The following is a 16,820-nucleotide window of genomic DNA, read 5'->3' as shown; positions in this document are numbered from 1 at the left end:
GTGTTTAAAGTGAGCCATTAGGTATGTCTCTTAAAGATGTTAATATGGGCAAGAACCCCCTTCCCATAGGTTTTCCCAAGATGGAGGAAGCATGTCATGTTCAGTCCTGGCCAGCAGCTAAAGTGTTTTCATTGGATCTCTTCATTGCTGTAGTGTTTATGAAAAGCAGAGTAGAACTAGAGCTGAACTTAGAAGGATTCCTACAAGAATGCTGCATGACTTGTGACGGACCAGGCTGCTCAGGGCGAATTGCTCAAACTCAGGGCTCCTTACAGTCCCAGACTGGAGACCTTCCCAAATGGGCCACAAACCAGTCACACCGAATGCTTCAGCTGCCAAACTGGCTAGCCAGAAGCCTCATGAGGAAAATCCTTCTGACACCCCAGCTCTTCCTGTGCCCCAATCAGCCCCAGGCCTAACAAACAGGGAGGGATTTTAGAAGAACCCAACCTTACCTACCAGGAACTGGGGACCAGAAGAACCTGAAGCCAGCCACAGATCCCTGGTCAATTTACACTCTGGATCTTACCCACAAGATCACACAGAGCCAATCCTTTAGAATCTACAACCTAAAGGTTTATTACTCTACTGCTTTTCTTTCTTTTCGTAAGGTTAAGGAGATTACATTACATGCATTGAATCACTAAGTTCTCAGTGCAGTCTCTTAGCAGAGATGTTACAAACTGCTAGCTTAAAAGTCTCTGGTGTACATCTTATGTCAGGATGGGTCGATGGTTCTTCCCAGCTCATTGTTCCCTGCAAGGTTGCATCTGGGATCAGGAGCTAAACTCCAGATCAGATGGAGGGTGCCACATGGCACTTGTATACTTCTCCTGGCATCTTCCTGGCCAGAGCAGGTCCCTACAGGTCACATGGTCCATTGACCTATCCTTGTGTCCCAAGTCAGCAACCATTATTCTGGCTGGCATCCAGACATTCCTCAGGTGTGTCTCTGGCACTTAGATATCTGTTGTTTCTGGAGCCTTGCTAATTAGTATAGCCACTGGCTGAACATTCTTTGCTCTGCCTCAGACAGAGAACCTTCCAGCATCAACACAGAGTACATAATTATAACTCTGCATACAGATATTATACAAGTACATAAATAGCATATACAGAATCAGTAGAATGTAAGCTGACACCTCACATGGCCACCTTTGTGTAGACTTTTGGGGCATCCCCCCCCTTATGGGTGCAACAGTGATCTGGCTTCTCCCTTTACAATCCAGTAACATGACAACTGTCCAAGCATGGAAGTTTAGATGACCAAATTAGTCACCTTGAACTGGCCAGCTGAAAAATGGCCATCTCTCCTGTTTATGAACGAGCCTGGGCTCTTATTCCCTCACCAGTATAGCTGCTTTAAAAAATTGCCACCAAAAATATAAATACAAGAGTTATCAGTTTCCTCAAGACAGTTTTCAGTTTGCCCTTCAACCCTCTCTTCGCCCCACACTTTTTGCCATTGAAGGGAAGGGAAGGGAGCACAGGCAGAGTAACAAGTGAGCAAGGCCCAGTGTTCTGTTATCTGCCACTAAATGGGGACTTTAAAAAAAAAGGCCACTTCTGTTGCAAAATGTTTAACCACTGGTCTTGACCAATGTTACTCATTAGCTCTCCCCCCCCCCCCCCATTCTGCTGTCCAGCAAACCCTGTCCTCCTGGAGTCCTGAAATTGTCCAGTGCCATCAAAATAGTCACTCAAGTTACTTCCGGCACAGTTTACAGGCTGGCTTCCAAACCCCCAGAAAAACTACTTTCCCATGTAACACCCATTTCCTGTCCAATTGCACCCATTCTAAAATAGCTGAGCTGCAAACGTTTGCCTGTAGCTGTATGTTGTAATAAGGACAACACAGCAGGGTACAGATGTTCTCAGCCCTCCTTAAGATACCTGTCACGGATACAGGGCTCAGTGACTATTTTCAAATAGTGTTCCAGGAACCCATTTGGCCCCCAAGCATCAACATCCTACACTTCCCTCTCTATGGTTTGAGTTTAATACATTGTCAAAGAGGAAAGCATCCAAAGTTCTCTGCACTACTAAACAAGAGTTGTGTTCCTGGTAACCATCCTGAAGGCTAGGGGCAAGGGCAGTGAGAGAAAAGACACAGCTCAAGTATATTTCTATTATTAAATAGGTAAACATTTTATTCCTTCAGGCAAATTCTAATCACATTCTAGGTTAGCTCCCAAAGCTACACACAGGATGAAAGAAAAAAAATTTAGTCTCTCTCAAGACCAAAAGAATTGATGTCCAATATCTACTTTTGTAGATTTAGAAGGAAATCAGATGGTAACAGGAAAGTCATTTCCAAAGGCTCTGATGGCAAGGTGATGCAGTCACAAATACCAGTCATTTTGCACCTGAAATTAGAAGTGATGAGTAGAGATTACACCATCTTTTTGGAAGAAGCCAGTTTACCATACATGCTTTGAAGAGCTCTTTAGGCCTCTTAAATGAGATCATGTTAGGTTAGTAACCTAATAACAGAAGTCTAGCCACCTCTGAGATCTACTGCTCAAATCATTAAGGGAAAATGATAGGGCTTGTTTAATGTAGATAAAGTCACTCCCCCCCCCACCCCCCAGAATGAGTTCAGATAGATAGAACTGACTTCAGCCAATCATATCAGGGCACAGCTTGTCAGAAGAGACTGATTTGTTGCAATCAAAACTTTATGGAAATGTATTGAGAGACCCAGGCCAGCTGACTATAATAGCTTGGTGGTGGGCAGACATACCAGGAGTTAGGTGAATGGTGTTCTGTTTCCTGAATCAGTTGCCAACCCGTGTGGCCATGTAATTCAGGCAGGCAGCTGAGGTTAGTTAAGAGCTTGCCTGAAGCAGCAGGCTAATCAGGCACCTGTAGCCAATTAAGGCCTTTGGGGCTACTTTAAAGGGTTCTCCCCTCCCCCCAAGTGGAAGGAAGAAGTGGTGCTGGAGACTGCAAAAAGGAAAGTGTTGGAGTTGGAAAAATTCACTCAGGTACCAGAGAGAGTACTAGGGGCGTATTTGGGGAAGTAGCCCAGGGGAAAGGTTTCTGTATTGGAGCTCGGGGGGGAACCCTGACAGTTGCTGCTACCTAGGATCCTTAGGCCAGAACCTGAAGTAGTGGGTGGACCCAGGCTTCCCCCAATCTTCCCACACCACTGAGAGTCTGTTTCTAGAAAGGGAGGGTAGGATTACAGAGGGGTTTCACCTCAATTTTTACTTTGCCAATGATGAGGAAGGCTCAGTAAGCTGGGACCCTGGCCTCTAGAAAAGATAAGAGGGAGTATGGAAGGTCCTAGTGATCATCTGAGGCATATCTGTATTAGAGGCAGTAACTGATTAGAGTACAGGACCCACTGTGCACAGCCAGAGCTTTGCCCTTTTGGAAGGGCATGCCTCAGGTCCAGGATGAAGTTTCTGGTCAAAAGTAATGCCAGGAGAGACACTAAAGGTTAGGGATTTGGAATGGGGAGAACCACATTCGAGTCCTTAGTTCACAGCAGGGACTTTATAATCTGGGTTCTCATATAGAAATCATGAGAGAATAGCCAATTGCTCTTTTCCCCTCTTTTTGCTTTTATTTTTGCAAAAATAAGTGCCAAAACATCTAGTTCAGAGCCAGATCACTGTTTTCATACCAGAGGGCAGAGTGCTGTGATGTGGCAAGCACGTATGAAACTTCAAGCAAGCAGGACAGCCAGTTGGCCCCATGCTTGTTCTTGTCACATATGAAGATGGCATATATAGCAGAGACTTAGAGGCACTGCATCTAAGTAACCAATATTTGGCCAGCAATCAGGGTATATGCATGACTATTGTAAACATAACAACATGTAACTGCTAAGATGCCATCCACTGACCTACATGAAGCATCAAAGATAGGAATAATTTAACGAGTTCAGTTAGTGAAGAGAAAACAGATCCTAGTTTAAATACTTGCATTATGTATATTTGCACAGCAGCCTCCCCAAGGACTTAAGTCACCTATCAAGGCACTGTACCAATGCTAGTTATGCTGGTACAGTACTAGATTTTCAATTCTAATATGGTGGATTCCCAGTGCTCGGTCCCACCCCTTAAAGTGATAAATACACAGCTCATGCTTACTCACTCCAAACAACATGCCTTCAGTCTGCAACCCTTGTTCTTGGTTTATTGCAGAGGCATAAGGTTAAGCACAGGAAATTCTGCACTAGGGTGGCTACCTCATTTTCATAGGTATGATACTATGCTGGGTTTTTATAAAACCCCCCATCAATGCTTTACCCACCCTTTACCTGCCTACTTCAGTCAAGTGTGGCAAATTAAAAAAGAGATCACTTACCTTTCGGTTATTGTAGTGCACCGATTTGCATTAGCTCTTGAGAGAGTTTTTCCTGCTCTTCTAAAGCAGCCAGATCAGAATAGCCACCAATGCAGACTTCTCCAATATATACCCGGGGGACCTAAAGGTGCACACAAGTGATGTTTGTCAGTCAGTGGCAAAGAAAACACAGCTGCACACCAGGGTCTCTGAAGACATTAAGGTATAGGTTCACAAGGATACTTGTATGTTACAATGCCTAACCTCTAGGTGCTCTGCCATCCAGTAGAATTCCTACCTTTGCATTTGGTGCCATCTGTTTTTATGGAGAGAAACAGACACTTAAGGAAGGGAGCCCCAGGAGCTGGCAAGTGAAGCAGGGACCACTTATGTAATCCAGAAGTGAAATTCAGAGGATAGGGGTGGAACTTAAGCTATTAGCTATTCTGCCATTATCTTGTGAGAAAGATCAGACCTGGCTTGGGCACTGCACTCCACAAGAGTATGCACACAATGGAAAAACTCCAGGGAAGGAAGAATCTCCCTCTAGTTGGTCAGTCCCACCACCTAGGCTGGCTTCTTCAAATGCTTTCCTTAGGCACCTCTCTTTTCCATTGCACTGTATGGAGCACCTGGTACCATAACTTGGGGCTGTAAATGCCAGCGAACTATATGAAGCCAAAGATGTAGGTGATAGGACACCTAGCTCAGGTTTGTTAATCTAGCCTGAAGCCCTTCCCTGGACTGTTGCCAAACTTCAAGAGGTTTAGTTTTAGCACTGCTAAAGAGTCAGTGTTGGGGAGGAGAGCATCATACTTGACGCTGTTTGCCCATCCCTATGAAAACTATAGACATTACCAACTCAGAGGCAAATCTTTGTCTAAATGATTGATTGACATACACACAAAAAACCCACCGTGTGTTAAAAAAGCTGCACTTCCAGTGTCAAGCCTGAGGCAGGCTTCCAAAAGAAAAAAAAAATTAACTTACTGGAACAGACCAGCTTGCTAATATGCAAGCTGTTATCTGGGAAGGAAGTCTGCTTACTAATCCTTGTGCAACTCTGTAAAATTAAACAAAGGTCACAAGCAAGACTCACATAACAACGTGTCCTCTGTCCTATAAATGAGGAAGTTGCCTCAGAAGTAGTTGGGAATACCTCTCACCAGTGGAGCTCAAACTCCTTTACAAGGGTGATGACTCACAAGGAGACAATAGAATAGCTGCTTTATCGCTAGATAAAGTGAGGGGCAATTCATATAGCTGCTCTGCCTAAAGCTACATAGAAAGTGAGTGGCAGAGCTGAGTCTAAAACCCAAGACTCTAGACTCCTAGCCCTATGCTCAAGCTTCTAGACCAGGGGTGGCCATATGCAGCTCTTCAAAGGAAAAATTGCAGCTCCCATACCCACGGCTGTTCTGCATTCCCTGCTCTGACTTTTTTTTGCTCAAAAACTACTTTCCCTAGGCTTTTTGTGCTGTATCCACCACTATTTTGGCTGTGTCTGTAATGGGTTGGCCACCTCTGTTCTAGACCAAATCTTTCACAACACAAAGTGAGTGTAATCTTAATGTACAGTTTTTCCATGGTATTTATCACCCCAGTGCCTGATGACCTTAGGGTTGCATGCCACTCCTACAGTGGAAGTGATGGAGAAGGCAAAAACTGTTTTTCAGAGTGAGTTAGCATTAGGATTATTATGGTTTGGGCTGAGACAGATTTGAAGCCGGGCAAGAATAACCACCACCTTCCATTTGAGATGGTTATAAGAAGCCATTATGTGCTTTACACAACTAAAGAGTGGACATAATAGGCATATCACACAACACATGCACTTGCATAGCTTGAGTAGAATCTGAACTGTGAGGGTCAAAGGGTATTCCTAGTAAATGACACAGCAAATTATGGGGCCAGAACATGGACTGGATTGGAGCAATGTTGATCTGAGTGACTAAATTTCCAACAAACAGCAGAATGACCAGAAAAGTTGACAGAAGGCAGTAAGAAACACCATACATAAACACAGGCACAGAAGCTCAGTGGAGCTTTATGACCCAGTGCTGGCTGAAAGTGATTTGGAAGGGCGAGCACAACTGTCTCTGGCTGTGTTCAGGGAAACAAGACTTTGTAAATAAAACAGGGATTACATTGATACAACCAGCCAAAGTCAGTTATTTGTTCAATCTATGATGCTTTAGCTATAAAAATGAGCAACTTCCAAATGCATAGAAAGGCAGCAGGGAAGCTTAATGGTGTCTGTAAGAGTTGCCACACGCTTAAATTGAACTAGTTAGACAGTAGCTTTGGAACAGAGATCAGACGCAAGACTTTGAGAGATAGGCAGGGTGAACTAAAATACTACAGCACACAAGACAGCAATACTGCAGTTATTCTACACATGGGAAGCCATTTTATAAGCAAAAACATGAAAAAAATTAAAGGATGGGAGGGGGGAGAAAAGTCTTGTGGCTTGCTCTGTTGCACCTTCTACTCCACTTAGCTAGGTTGCAAATTCCACAGGAGGGGGCTCTGCCTAGGGTTGTCAGATGGTTTCAACAAACACCAGACATTTGACATTACATCACAATCTACATTACAACTTATATTTTCTCAATTTGTTTCCTGAACAGAAAGCTCAAATACTGGACTGTCTGGTTCAAAACCGAACACCTAGCAACCCTAACTCTACCCTCTGTGCCTACAGAGCCCCTACCACAGTTTCAGGCATCACAAATGAGAGAACCATGCACATAATTAAGTGACTGTCAAATTCAAATAATTGAAAGACTCACTGTTCTTGCACCAGTTGTCTGCTGGAAATAGTTCTGAATGCCAGTCATATCATTTTGGGTTGTGATGTCAATGAATTCCAGGTGGCCTTTCTTGAAGGGATATTTGCTGAGCAGTCTCATCGCACTTTGGCAATAAGGACAAGTTGGTTTTATAAAAACAGCCACTGTATCAGATTTGATTTTGCTCTGCACAAACTCCTGAGTCATTTTACCAGTATTGCTCTCTAACACAAGGAGAAACCGGGCACCAGTATCCTTCTAGCAGAATAGAAGCAGTAGCTGCAGCAGCAAGTGCTTGTGGCTTTTGTAAGCTGTAAACTGCCTTCCTTATTAAGGGCCACCACCCTGGAGGAGGAGTTTTCCTTCACTCAGTCTTGCATTTTTAAAGGGATAATGCACCAGGCTTCTGAGTACAAATGTAACAATTCTGAGGGTTGTAAACAGATGCATGATTCCCAAAGGTGAAGCAATTTGCCCATCAGCTGTTACTTCCTCTGTGTTGGGATATAATGACATTTATACAAATGGATTACTCTGCAACATTGCCTTAATAACTAATGGATGCAAGTGATGCCTATAAGTAGGGTTAAACCTTTAGCCTCTCTGGACTTGAGTTTGTATAGTAGCTTCCCCTAACATAGTGTGTCTCAACCATTTTGTGCTGGTGACCTGGTGATACCCCCCATGCCCCGGGATTTTAAAAAGAATCATGCTCTACTAGAAAAAACTGCAATTCCCTACCTCAGGCTTGAGACTTCATCTCCTTGAGGTTCAGGGCTTCAGCTCTGTAGGGCATGGGACATAGGGCTCTAATGCCTTGAGATTTCAGGCTTCATCTTTGGGGCTGAAACATGTACATTACCTTTGTGGGGTTCCCTAAGGATTGGGGCCCAGGGCATAACACTAGCCCTGACTGCAGCCCCCTAACCCATCCCATGACCTGACCAGATTGAGAAACACTGTTCTAAAGGGAAACAGCAACAAAGAGCTGTGTAGCTGACTTAACTGAGATCCTGCTTTTTGTCAGGTCTCGCCCTAGAAGTTAAAATTAACTTGTGCAATACATATGCACATACACCCAAATTCCATGGTGAGCATTATGGGAATTCCCTGATTTCCTACAAGGAAACAGGACCACATTTTCAAAAGCACTTCTATGACTTGAGCCTCTCAGTCTCAATTGCAGAAGTGCCAATGATTTGCAAAATCAATAGATCTTCAGCTCCTAGGTCACCAAGGCACTTTTGGAAATTTTACCCAAACTAACGTTATTACACAAAGCTTTTCTGATAGATCTGCAGAACAGTGCAGGGTTTCTGCCTGTGTTGCTATTTCCCATCCCTTTTGTACTGTCAGAACAGCCTTGAGCTGAGGCACATGAAAAGTGAAATGAAGCAAACCATGTAGGAGTTTAATGGTTGGGATGACTACAAAATCCACATTCTTCCTGATGAATAGATTATAAATACTTTGTGCTTTTCCAGAGCTTTTCTACTTAGTTTTACAGACATGGAAACTGAGATACAGAGAAGCACGGGTCTTGCTCAAATTCACACACTGAGTCAGTGATAGAAAAGAAATCCTAAATCCCAGTCCTGTGCTCTAACCTTTAGTAGGTAAGGCAGTTTACTGAATATGACCCCATATCCTGCAGACATATGTTTATTAGCAAATGTACCCAGCGTTGCTTAGGTCTTTAACTGAAGTATTTTTTTAAATAAATGAAAAATATACATGTTTTATTTCAATTATTGTATTTTTTGAAAATGAAGGCTGCAGTGAGAGTTCAGGAGTGAGGAGGAGAAGGGGGTGAGTGGTTTAGGGCAGAGGGTTGGGATGTTTCAGGGGGCTCAGGGCAGGAGGCGGGAGTGGGGAGGCTCAGCAGGGGAACAGGGTGCAGAAGTCAAGGCAGGTAGGAGGTGAAGGTTGCAGAAGAAGGGGCTGGGAGATGGGGGAGCTTACAGGGGCCACCTGTGGGGGCGAGCATGGTGCTAGTTGGGTAGTAACTCCTCCCACAGGACCAGAGCAGCGCTCCCCTGCCAGCAGTCCTCCTCTTAGTTGGCTTCCTGTGGCCCGCAGGCTATCTGCGGGGGACAAGGCTATGAAGGCTGCTGCCCTCTCCAATGCCCTCTATAGCCTGCAGGCTGTCTGGGGGTGCCAGGCTCTGGGGTCTGCCCCCCTCCAATGGTGCCTCATGCAGGCTTTTTGGAGGGAGTGAGGTTCTGGGGGCTGTTCCAGCCTGCAGTGTCCCACCCACCCTGTGACCTGCAGACAGTTGAGGTGGGGGTGAGGCTCCGGGGGCTGCCCCGGCCTCCAGTGGCTTCCTTGTGGCTTTCAGGCTGCCCAGGGGTGGCAAGGTTTCTGGGGCTGCCCCTGACCTGCAAGGCTCCCCCATGAGGGGCAAGGCTCTGGGGGCTCCTCCCCCTCCAGCAGCCTCACTGCAGAAGCAGGCTGTATTGGGATAAAGCAAAGCTCCGGGGGCTGCCCCCTTCCTGTAGCGTCCCCCCATGGCCTGCAGGCTGTCTGGGGGGGCAAGGCTCTGGGGGCTGTCCCCAGCCTCCTGTAGCTCCCCCCAAGGCCTGCAGGCTGTCTGGAGGGCAATAGTTTCTGGGGACTGCCTCCAGCCTGGAGAGCCCCCTTCCCCCTGGAGGAGGGGTGTGACTCTGGGGGCTTCCCTCCGTGTCCAGCTCCCTCCCCCTGTGGCCTGCAGGATGTCTGGGGGCAGGCTCTGGGGCTTGTTACCCCCTCCAACTGCCTCTCCATGGCCTTCAGGCTGCATGGTGAGGAACCAGGTTCCTGGGGTTGCCCCCCTCCAGCAGCCCTTCCCTGGGGCTTGCAGGCTCCCCACAAGGAGGGAGGCTCTAGGTTTGGGGAGGGGGTGTACTTATGAGGGATGTTAAATTTCAATTAATTAACTAATCAAATAGTTGATGGGCTTTCCATTGAGTATGTGTTTAGTCGATAAGGACTTCCGCAATCCGCCTTTCAAATGTAGAAGAGCCCCAGTAGCGGCTTTTGTGCATTTCAAAGATTGAAATGGGGCCAGCAGGGAGTCCCGCTGACCCCAGGCTCCACCCAGGCACTTCCACTTTGAAATGTACAAGAGCCCCAGCGGGTTGCATGGAGCCTAGGGTCAGTGGGGGACTCAGAGTCCCATGCTGGCCCCAGGGACCATGCTGCGCTTCCTGTTTGAAATGCACAATCCCCCCTCCCCCCGCTGGAGACTCTTGTACATTTCAAAGTTGGCTGCTGCTGTGCCCCTGCCCTCTCCCACCGAGCTGTAGCTGTGAGGAACCAGCTTTTAAGCTGGCTCCCTCCAGCATCCCTCTCTCTCCCCCCCTTACTGCTTCTATCACGACTAGTAGTGACTAGTCGACTAGCATGTCAACTAGCTGATAAGCTTTTGCTTATTGGATAGTCGACTAGTCACTTACATCCTTAGTACTTACTCCATCTGGAGGCAGGCAAGATGGCAAAACCCCAATCCTGTTGGTGCTGCAGCTGACCTCCAGTAGCCACTCTCAGTATCACATCCCTCCTCTCTCTGCCCCCTCCCTTTTCATGTTATGGAAAATGGTCCCATTCTCTGCACTTCCCATTTTCTGGGCACAACCAAACCCTGACCTTGGATCTACCCATAGATCTTGGAGCCTCTGACAGGTGATCCCGACTGATTTAGCCAGAGACCTATCAAGGGCTGGGCTTTAGTTGTCCTTCCCCCCACTATCATGCTGGTCCTGCTCTCTGCCTTGGAGCTGCCCCCCCCCCCTCCCCCGGGAGCCTCCTGCTTGCAGTGTGTGGGAGGAGAAAAATTGGAGCACTGATGTCAGGGTGTCTCTCCTCCCCCACTTCTGTATCCGATTTTCACACAGAGAGAAGGGGATGGAGGGAGCTTGGCAATGCAAATCTCTGTCACTCTCACACAATCTGGCTGTGTCTAGACTGGCAAGATTTTCCGCAAAAGCAGCTGCTTTTGCGGAAAAACTTGCCAACTGTCTACACTGGCCGCTTGAATTTCCGCAAGAACACTGACTTCCTACTGTCTGAAATCAGTGCTTCTTGCGGAAATCCTATGCTGCTCCTGTTAGGGCAAAAGTCCTTTTGCGCAAAAGGGCCAGTGTAGACAGCTCAGATTTGTTTTGCGCAAAAAAGCCCCGATCGCGAAAATGGTGATTGGGCCTTTTTTGCGGAAAAGCGCATCTAGATTGGCACGGACGCTTTTCCGCAAAAAGTGCTTTTGCGGAAAAGTGTCCGTGCCAATCTAGACACTCTTTTCCGCAAATGCTTTTAACGGAAAACTTTTCTGTTAAAAGCATTTGCGGAAAATCATGCCAGTCTAGACGTAGCCTATGTGTGTGTCTGTCATTCTCACAAACACTCTGTCCCTCACTCTCATCTCCCAACCCAGCACATGCATGGGGGGTAGTTGTTACTACTTTTACTGCTTGCAAAGTGGGTTATTTTGGGGTTTTGACTGGTCTGTGCATTTCATAATTTTCATTTCTCTCTTACGCTTAAATTTAATTCTTTGAGCGGTGAGTTTTAAAATATCTATCCTGTCGTGGCTGGAATAATTATCCCTATAGTAATTGTTGCTCCTAGAAGTGGCTAGCACATCCCTGTAGCCCCTGAGAAAGGCAGAGCAGGGGGTTTCCACATGCTGTCCTGGCCTGCAGACACTACTTCTGCAGCTCCCATTGATCAATAACAAGGAACTGTGGCCAGTAGAAGCTGTGGGCTTAGTGCCTGTGGATGAGGGGCAGCATATGGTGCCATGAAGCCATTGCTGTACATGCCAGCTGCTTTCAGGAGTGGTGCAGCGCCAGGGCAGGAGTAAGCCTGCCTTAACCCCACTGCTCCACTACCTGGAAACTGTCTCAGTTAAATGGTGCCTAGCCAGAGCCTGCTTCCTGAACCCCTGTCCCAGCCCTGAACCTCCTCCTACACCCAACCTCCTGACCAGATGTGAGTCCCCCTGCACCTAAACTCCTTCCCAGAGCTTGCACCCTGAAACCCTTCCTGGGCCCCAATCCCCTACCCTGGGCTAAGCCTGGAGTCCTCCGACACTCTAAACCCTTTGGCCCAAGACCAGAACCCGCACTCCAATCCTCTACCCCAGCCTGGTGAAAGCAAATGAGGTTCGAGGAGGAAGGAGGATAGAGTGAGCAGGGTGATGCCTCAGAGAAGAGATGGAGCAGGATAAGGCCTTGGAGAAGGGGCAGGAAGGAAGTGGGGCAAAGGAATAATTATCCCTATAGTAATTGTTGCTATTTGGATTTGAGGGAGATCTTACATTGCATGTAAATTGTAAAAGTGATCTTGTGGTTACCAAGGTTTCAGACCACTGGTTCAACAGAAAGTTAGGGTAAGAGGAAGTTGCATACCAAATTTTGTGGTCTTAGCTCATACAGTTTAGGAGGAGTTCTTGAACAAACAGACCCACAGATGCATAGACAGATACATTCTAATATATCTATAGAGATGAGAAATTCCATTGAAGTAACTGTGTCTATTCCCAGCCATGAAGTTAAATGTGTTTTGCAGGCTTGGGGCATAATACAAAACCACTCTAAATACAATTATGCTTCTTTAAATAACAAAAGGAAAATTCTTTCTTCTACTTGGTCCTTATGTAAATAGTCTCATTAGGAATACTTGTGTAAATGCTCACCATCAGAATAAATGTTTCTCAACCTGGACCACAGTAGACAAACAGAGCTTTGGCATGGGGCAAAGGGGCAGTTGGAGAGGGCACAAAAGGTGGCTGTAGCTGATATTGTATTGGTCTGATATTTAAGGGAAAGGAAAACAAAATGAGTGCTCACTTTTAAAAAAAGTAATTTGAGCTTTTGAATACACACGCACAGAGCAGCTAAATCAAAATCCTGGTGGAGTGCAAGGAACTGCAGCCAGCTGCAACAAGTCAAATCAAAGAGGCTTTCAATTAACTTTCTATTAACCCAGTAATCCCCAGAAATAGCAAAACTCCTGGCCAAATATAATCAACCAAGAGAAAAAGCTTTTCAAAACCACATTCTCTCAGGAATCCAAAACACATGTTTCTTAGAAAGATACAAGGAGCAAAACTAGTAACCACAGCATAGCAACGGTGAAGCTGCACTGCAGTAGACAAGACTCAAAGTTTGGGTTTGGTATTGTTCCTAAAAACTGCAAATGGAGACAGCAGAACTGCTGGTTCTTCTAAGTCTCATTGAAAGTCATTTTTCCAGTGACTGGCAGATTCAGTGACTTTCAATAGGACTTGCACTCCCATGTCACTTAGGTGCTTTAAAAATGTTACTCACAATGTTTAAAGACAACTGATCCACAGATTCTGTGAGCAGTGCAGATGCATTATGGGGAAGAGCTGCTGTAATGCAGGTAGGCATTTTCTATTCCCTTATGGGCCAGATTATCAGGTGTTCAGCCTGGATAGTTGGGGCTGGATTTTCCAAAGGGCTCACCGCGTTAGATGTTGAGCCTTTTTCCTTGTTTAGGCTCCCTGATGGGAACTGAGCTTTTCAAAAATGTTGCCCCAGTGGCAGATGCCAAGCATTCCTGAAAATTTGGGGCTCCCTGGTTTTCGACTGGTCTAGTTTGAGAGACTAGCTCACTTTCTACATAGCACTGCCACAGCCAGTGGAGCTATGTGAGAGGGACTCCTCCCTCAGTTTGAAAGAGGACAGTTTCTGTGAGGTGCCTTGCATTTTTGCATTTATTCCTTCCTCAGTCAGAAGCCACATGGGTCTGCTGGCCTGTGGGGTAGATTGAAAAGTTCATTTCTCTTCCCAGGCTCTTGCTGGTAATGAGGTTGTGTTAAGAGCTGAGATTTGTGCTTGGGTTGTTTCTTTGTGATTTTTTTTTCTTTTCTGGATTAGGGGAGCATTGCATTTATTTATTTTTTGGCTGTAATCCAGGATAATGGCACCTATGTCCCTGGCTGGGTACTTATATTGCTTTGCATAAATCTAAATGAATAAAACGGTGAGTTGCCAGAGTTTAACAAGCAAAACGTAATTACAACAGACTGCATAAAAAAGCCTCAGGATCTCTGGTGTCAGTTTTCAGTACAAAAGTAACTGACATACCAACCAACCCTAGATGTGTAGGATGTAAAGATTATGAGACCAATAAACTAATGCCTGGAAATGTAGCATTGCAGTTTGGAGATGGGAGAGTCACTTCTGATATTTTCCACCCACAGACGTTACAAAGATCAGAGCTTGTATTTCCAAATGACAGGGTGACAGTTTGCATTTTATACAGTGCGTCAGGAATATTTAACATTTCTAGTCATAATCTGGTTGTTTTATTATTCATACTGTCTCACAGGGAAGCTATGGAACATAAACCTCTGCCAACACATGGTAGAGATTGGGTTAAAAAATCCTCTCAGCTGAACAGAAGCTCTGCAAATGGCTGCCTTTGACACATTAACTGCAGACCACTCTAGCCCTGGGTGGGGCTATTCCTGCAATAGGAAAAGCAAACTGAGACTACAAGGAGGTTGTTAGTCACTTGCTAAATTTAAACTGGTCTGCATTCGCTCTGGAATAGGAAGCCAGGAGTTCTTGGTGTGTGCAGTTAGTGTCTTGATACCAAAAGCCACAAAGCCAGACAGGGGAGAGTTTTTACATTCCTTTGAGTTGTAACAGTGGAATAGATGCCACATCATCAAAACAACAGGTTTCCTTATGGTCCTGGAGACCTTGTTATAGGAAGGCTGAATTTTGGGAACTGGGGCTGAAAGACCCTGTTTAATCCACAGGATAGTGTGATTATTTTGTTGTCTGGCACTGTGAAGCTGATTAGACTGTGAGAAGTCTATCCTGCATTTCTAGGAGTTTCACTCCCCGGCTTTGTTGTGACAGGTCCATCTCATCCCAGCCAGAGGTCACCACAAGAATATCTGCCATTTATAGCCATCTAGCTCAGGGTTCTCTGTTGCAGTGGACTGTCAAGTCTGGGCACAGTGGGTGGGCTAAATTAAGACCTGGTATAAATACCAATGAGGTTACTCCTGAGACTTTTGAGCAGTTATTATGCATCTCTCACAAAAAGGCATCTGTTAAAAGCAAGGATAGGCTACTTAGATTTCTGTTCTTGGGCCATCCTGGCATCCTGGCTGGCATTAGAGGCATTTGAAATAAGTAGCTCTAAAAGATACAGGTAGAAGCAAACTCCCTTGTCTTTGACATGTGAAACCTTATATAGTTTCCCCCTTGTTTCCTTAAGAAAACCATGGGTATAAGAACTAATACAAATATACAGTGAGGTTAATAAGTGAGGGTGAGAGGACAAAATGTTCCACAGTAAGGTATAGGCATTTATGTGCATACATGTGTTTGTATGTGACTTTTGTCCTTGGAATGCTAGAACCAAGACACTTGAGAGGCTCATTCTTGAAGCCCTTTTTGCTGACGACTGTGCACTTACGGCACATGAGGAATCTAATCTCCAGCTTATCGTCAACAAGTTTGCTGAAGCAACTTGCCTCTTTGTTTTGACCATCAGCCTAGGAAAGACCAAGATACTGTTCCAGCCTGCTCCAGGATATGCTGCTTTCCTCCCTTCAATTTCTATTGAAGGAACAGAGTTAAAAACAGTGGACAAGTTTAAGTACCTCAGCAGTGTGACAGACAATGACGGCTCCCTTGACAAAGAAATCAATGGCGTTGCAGATCCTGGCAATCAGGCATTAGGACGTTTGAGAGCATGAGTGTTGAATCAGCACAATATTCAACAGTCCACTAAACTGAAAGTGTACAGGGCTGTAGTCTTGACCAGCCTCCTGTATGGACGCGAAGCCTGGACCTTGTACAGAAAACAAGTGAAAGTACTGGAGTGCTTCCACACACGCAGCCTGAGGTCATTACTGCACATTCGATGGTAGGACAGAGTCACAAGCTTGGAAGTCCTTGACTGAGCAGGAACCACAAGCACTGAAGCCATGATTCTGAAAGCCCAGTTTCGTTGGACAGGGCACATCATTCGAATGGAAGATTCAAGAATTCCTAAGCAACTCCTCTAGGGTGAACTCTCCCAGGGCAAAAGGAATCAAGGTAGGCCTCTTGGGGTATAAAGACTGCGTAAAGGCCAATATTTCTCATGCTGGATTAAAGCCAAAGCAGCTAGAGCATCATGCAGAAGACCAAACAGGCTGGCGGGCTCTTGTACGACACACGTATGACAACTTTGAAGAGCAGCGATGCATATGCCTGATTGATGCTCTTGAGAGGAGAAAAGCAACAGTAGCAGCCACACCGACAGAGCCAGGACAATTCCTTTGCCCCCACTGTGAATGCTCATGCCATTGAAGGCTTGGACTCCTCAGCCACATGCGAGTCCACAATCGATGAGCCTGTGCAAGCTCAAGACGTCATCGTTGGACTTGACCGACTACCATTATGAAACCTAAGGTACCAGTCCTGCACAGACCTAGACATTTAGTTACTCTGCATATGGGGGAAATCCTGGCCCTATTGAAGGCGGTGATAGTTTTCTCTGAGTACATCCTGTGATTTCAATACAACTACTGATAGAGTGAAATTTTCAGAAGGGCACCCAAAAAGAACAGGCACTCGCGGATTGGGAGAGCACAGAAAGTGGCTGCTCCTGCTGCTGCAGTGTCCAAAGTGGTCTGATCAAGAAGGGAAAAGAAAACAAAACCACTAGGAAGTTTTAAAAATTGTCTGAATGTTTGACCTTTAACTGAAACAAACAGCAAATGAA

The 16,820-nt window shown here is 45.7% G+C and overlaps 1 protein-coding gene and 1 long non-coding RNA gene across 2 annotated transcripts in view; one reads left to right on the top strand and one right to left on the bottom strand.

Moving 5' to 3' along the window:
* Positions 1–554: 554 nt before the first annotated feature.
* GLRX (glutaredoxin) lies at positions 555–7,403 on the bottom strand. The gene is made up of 3 exons (XM_006118673.4): positions 7,089–7,403; positions 4,318–4,438; positions 555–2,366 (listed from the first exon to the last, which is right to left on the bottom strand). The coding sequence occupies exons 1-2, from the start codon at positions 7,293–7,295 to the stop codon at positions 4,325–4,327; spliced, it is 321 nt and encodes a 106-aa protein (XP_006118735.1). The 5' UTR covers positions 7,296–7,403; the 3' UTR covers positions 555–2,366; positions 4,318–4,324.
* Positions 7,404–12,897: 5,494 nt separating this feature from the next.
* LOC106731678 (uncharacterized) overlaps positions 12,898–16,820 on the top strand; it is a 28,223-nt gene continuing 24,300 nt past the window's right edge. The window contains exon 1 of the long non-coding RNA XR_001367935.3: positions 12,898–13,469. This is a non-coding gene — a long non-coding RNA (uncharacterized LOC106731678). The remainder of the gene's footprint in view (positions 13,470–16,820) is intronic.

This window comes from Pelodiscus sinensis, chromosome 6 (assembly GCF_049634645.1).
Source record: "Pelodiscus sinensis isolate JC-2024 chromosome 6, ASM4963464v1, whole genome shotgun sequence".
Classification (NCBI taxonomy): Eukaryota; Metazoa; Chordata; order Testudines; family Trionychidae; genus Pelodiscus; species Pelodiscus sinensis.
This window is presented reverse-complemented; position numbering and strand designations above follow the sequence as displayed.

What these genes read in the sequence shown, in the direction of transcription:
- GLRX (XM_006118673.4), bottom strand. Translation starts at nt 7,295, where the DNA reads ATGACTCAGGAGTTTGTGCAGAGCAAAATCAAATCTGATACAGTGGCT. An exon ending in AGACAACTGGTGCAAGAACA is followed by an intron (nt 4,439 to 7,088) that starts GTGAGTCTTTCA and finishes GTGCACCTTTAG; the next exon opens with GTCCCCCGGGTATATATTGG.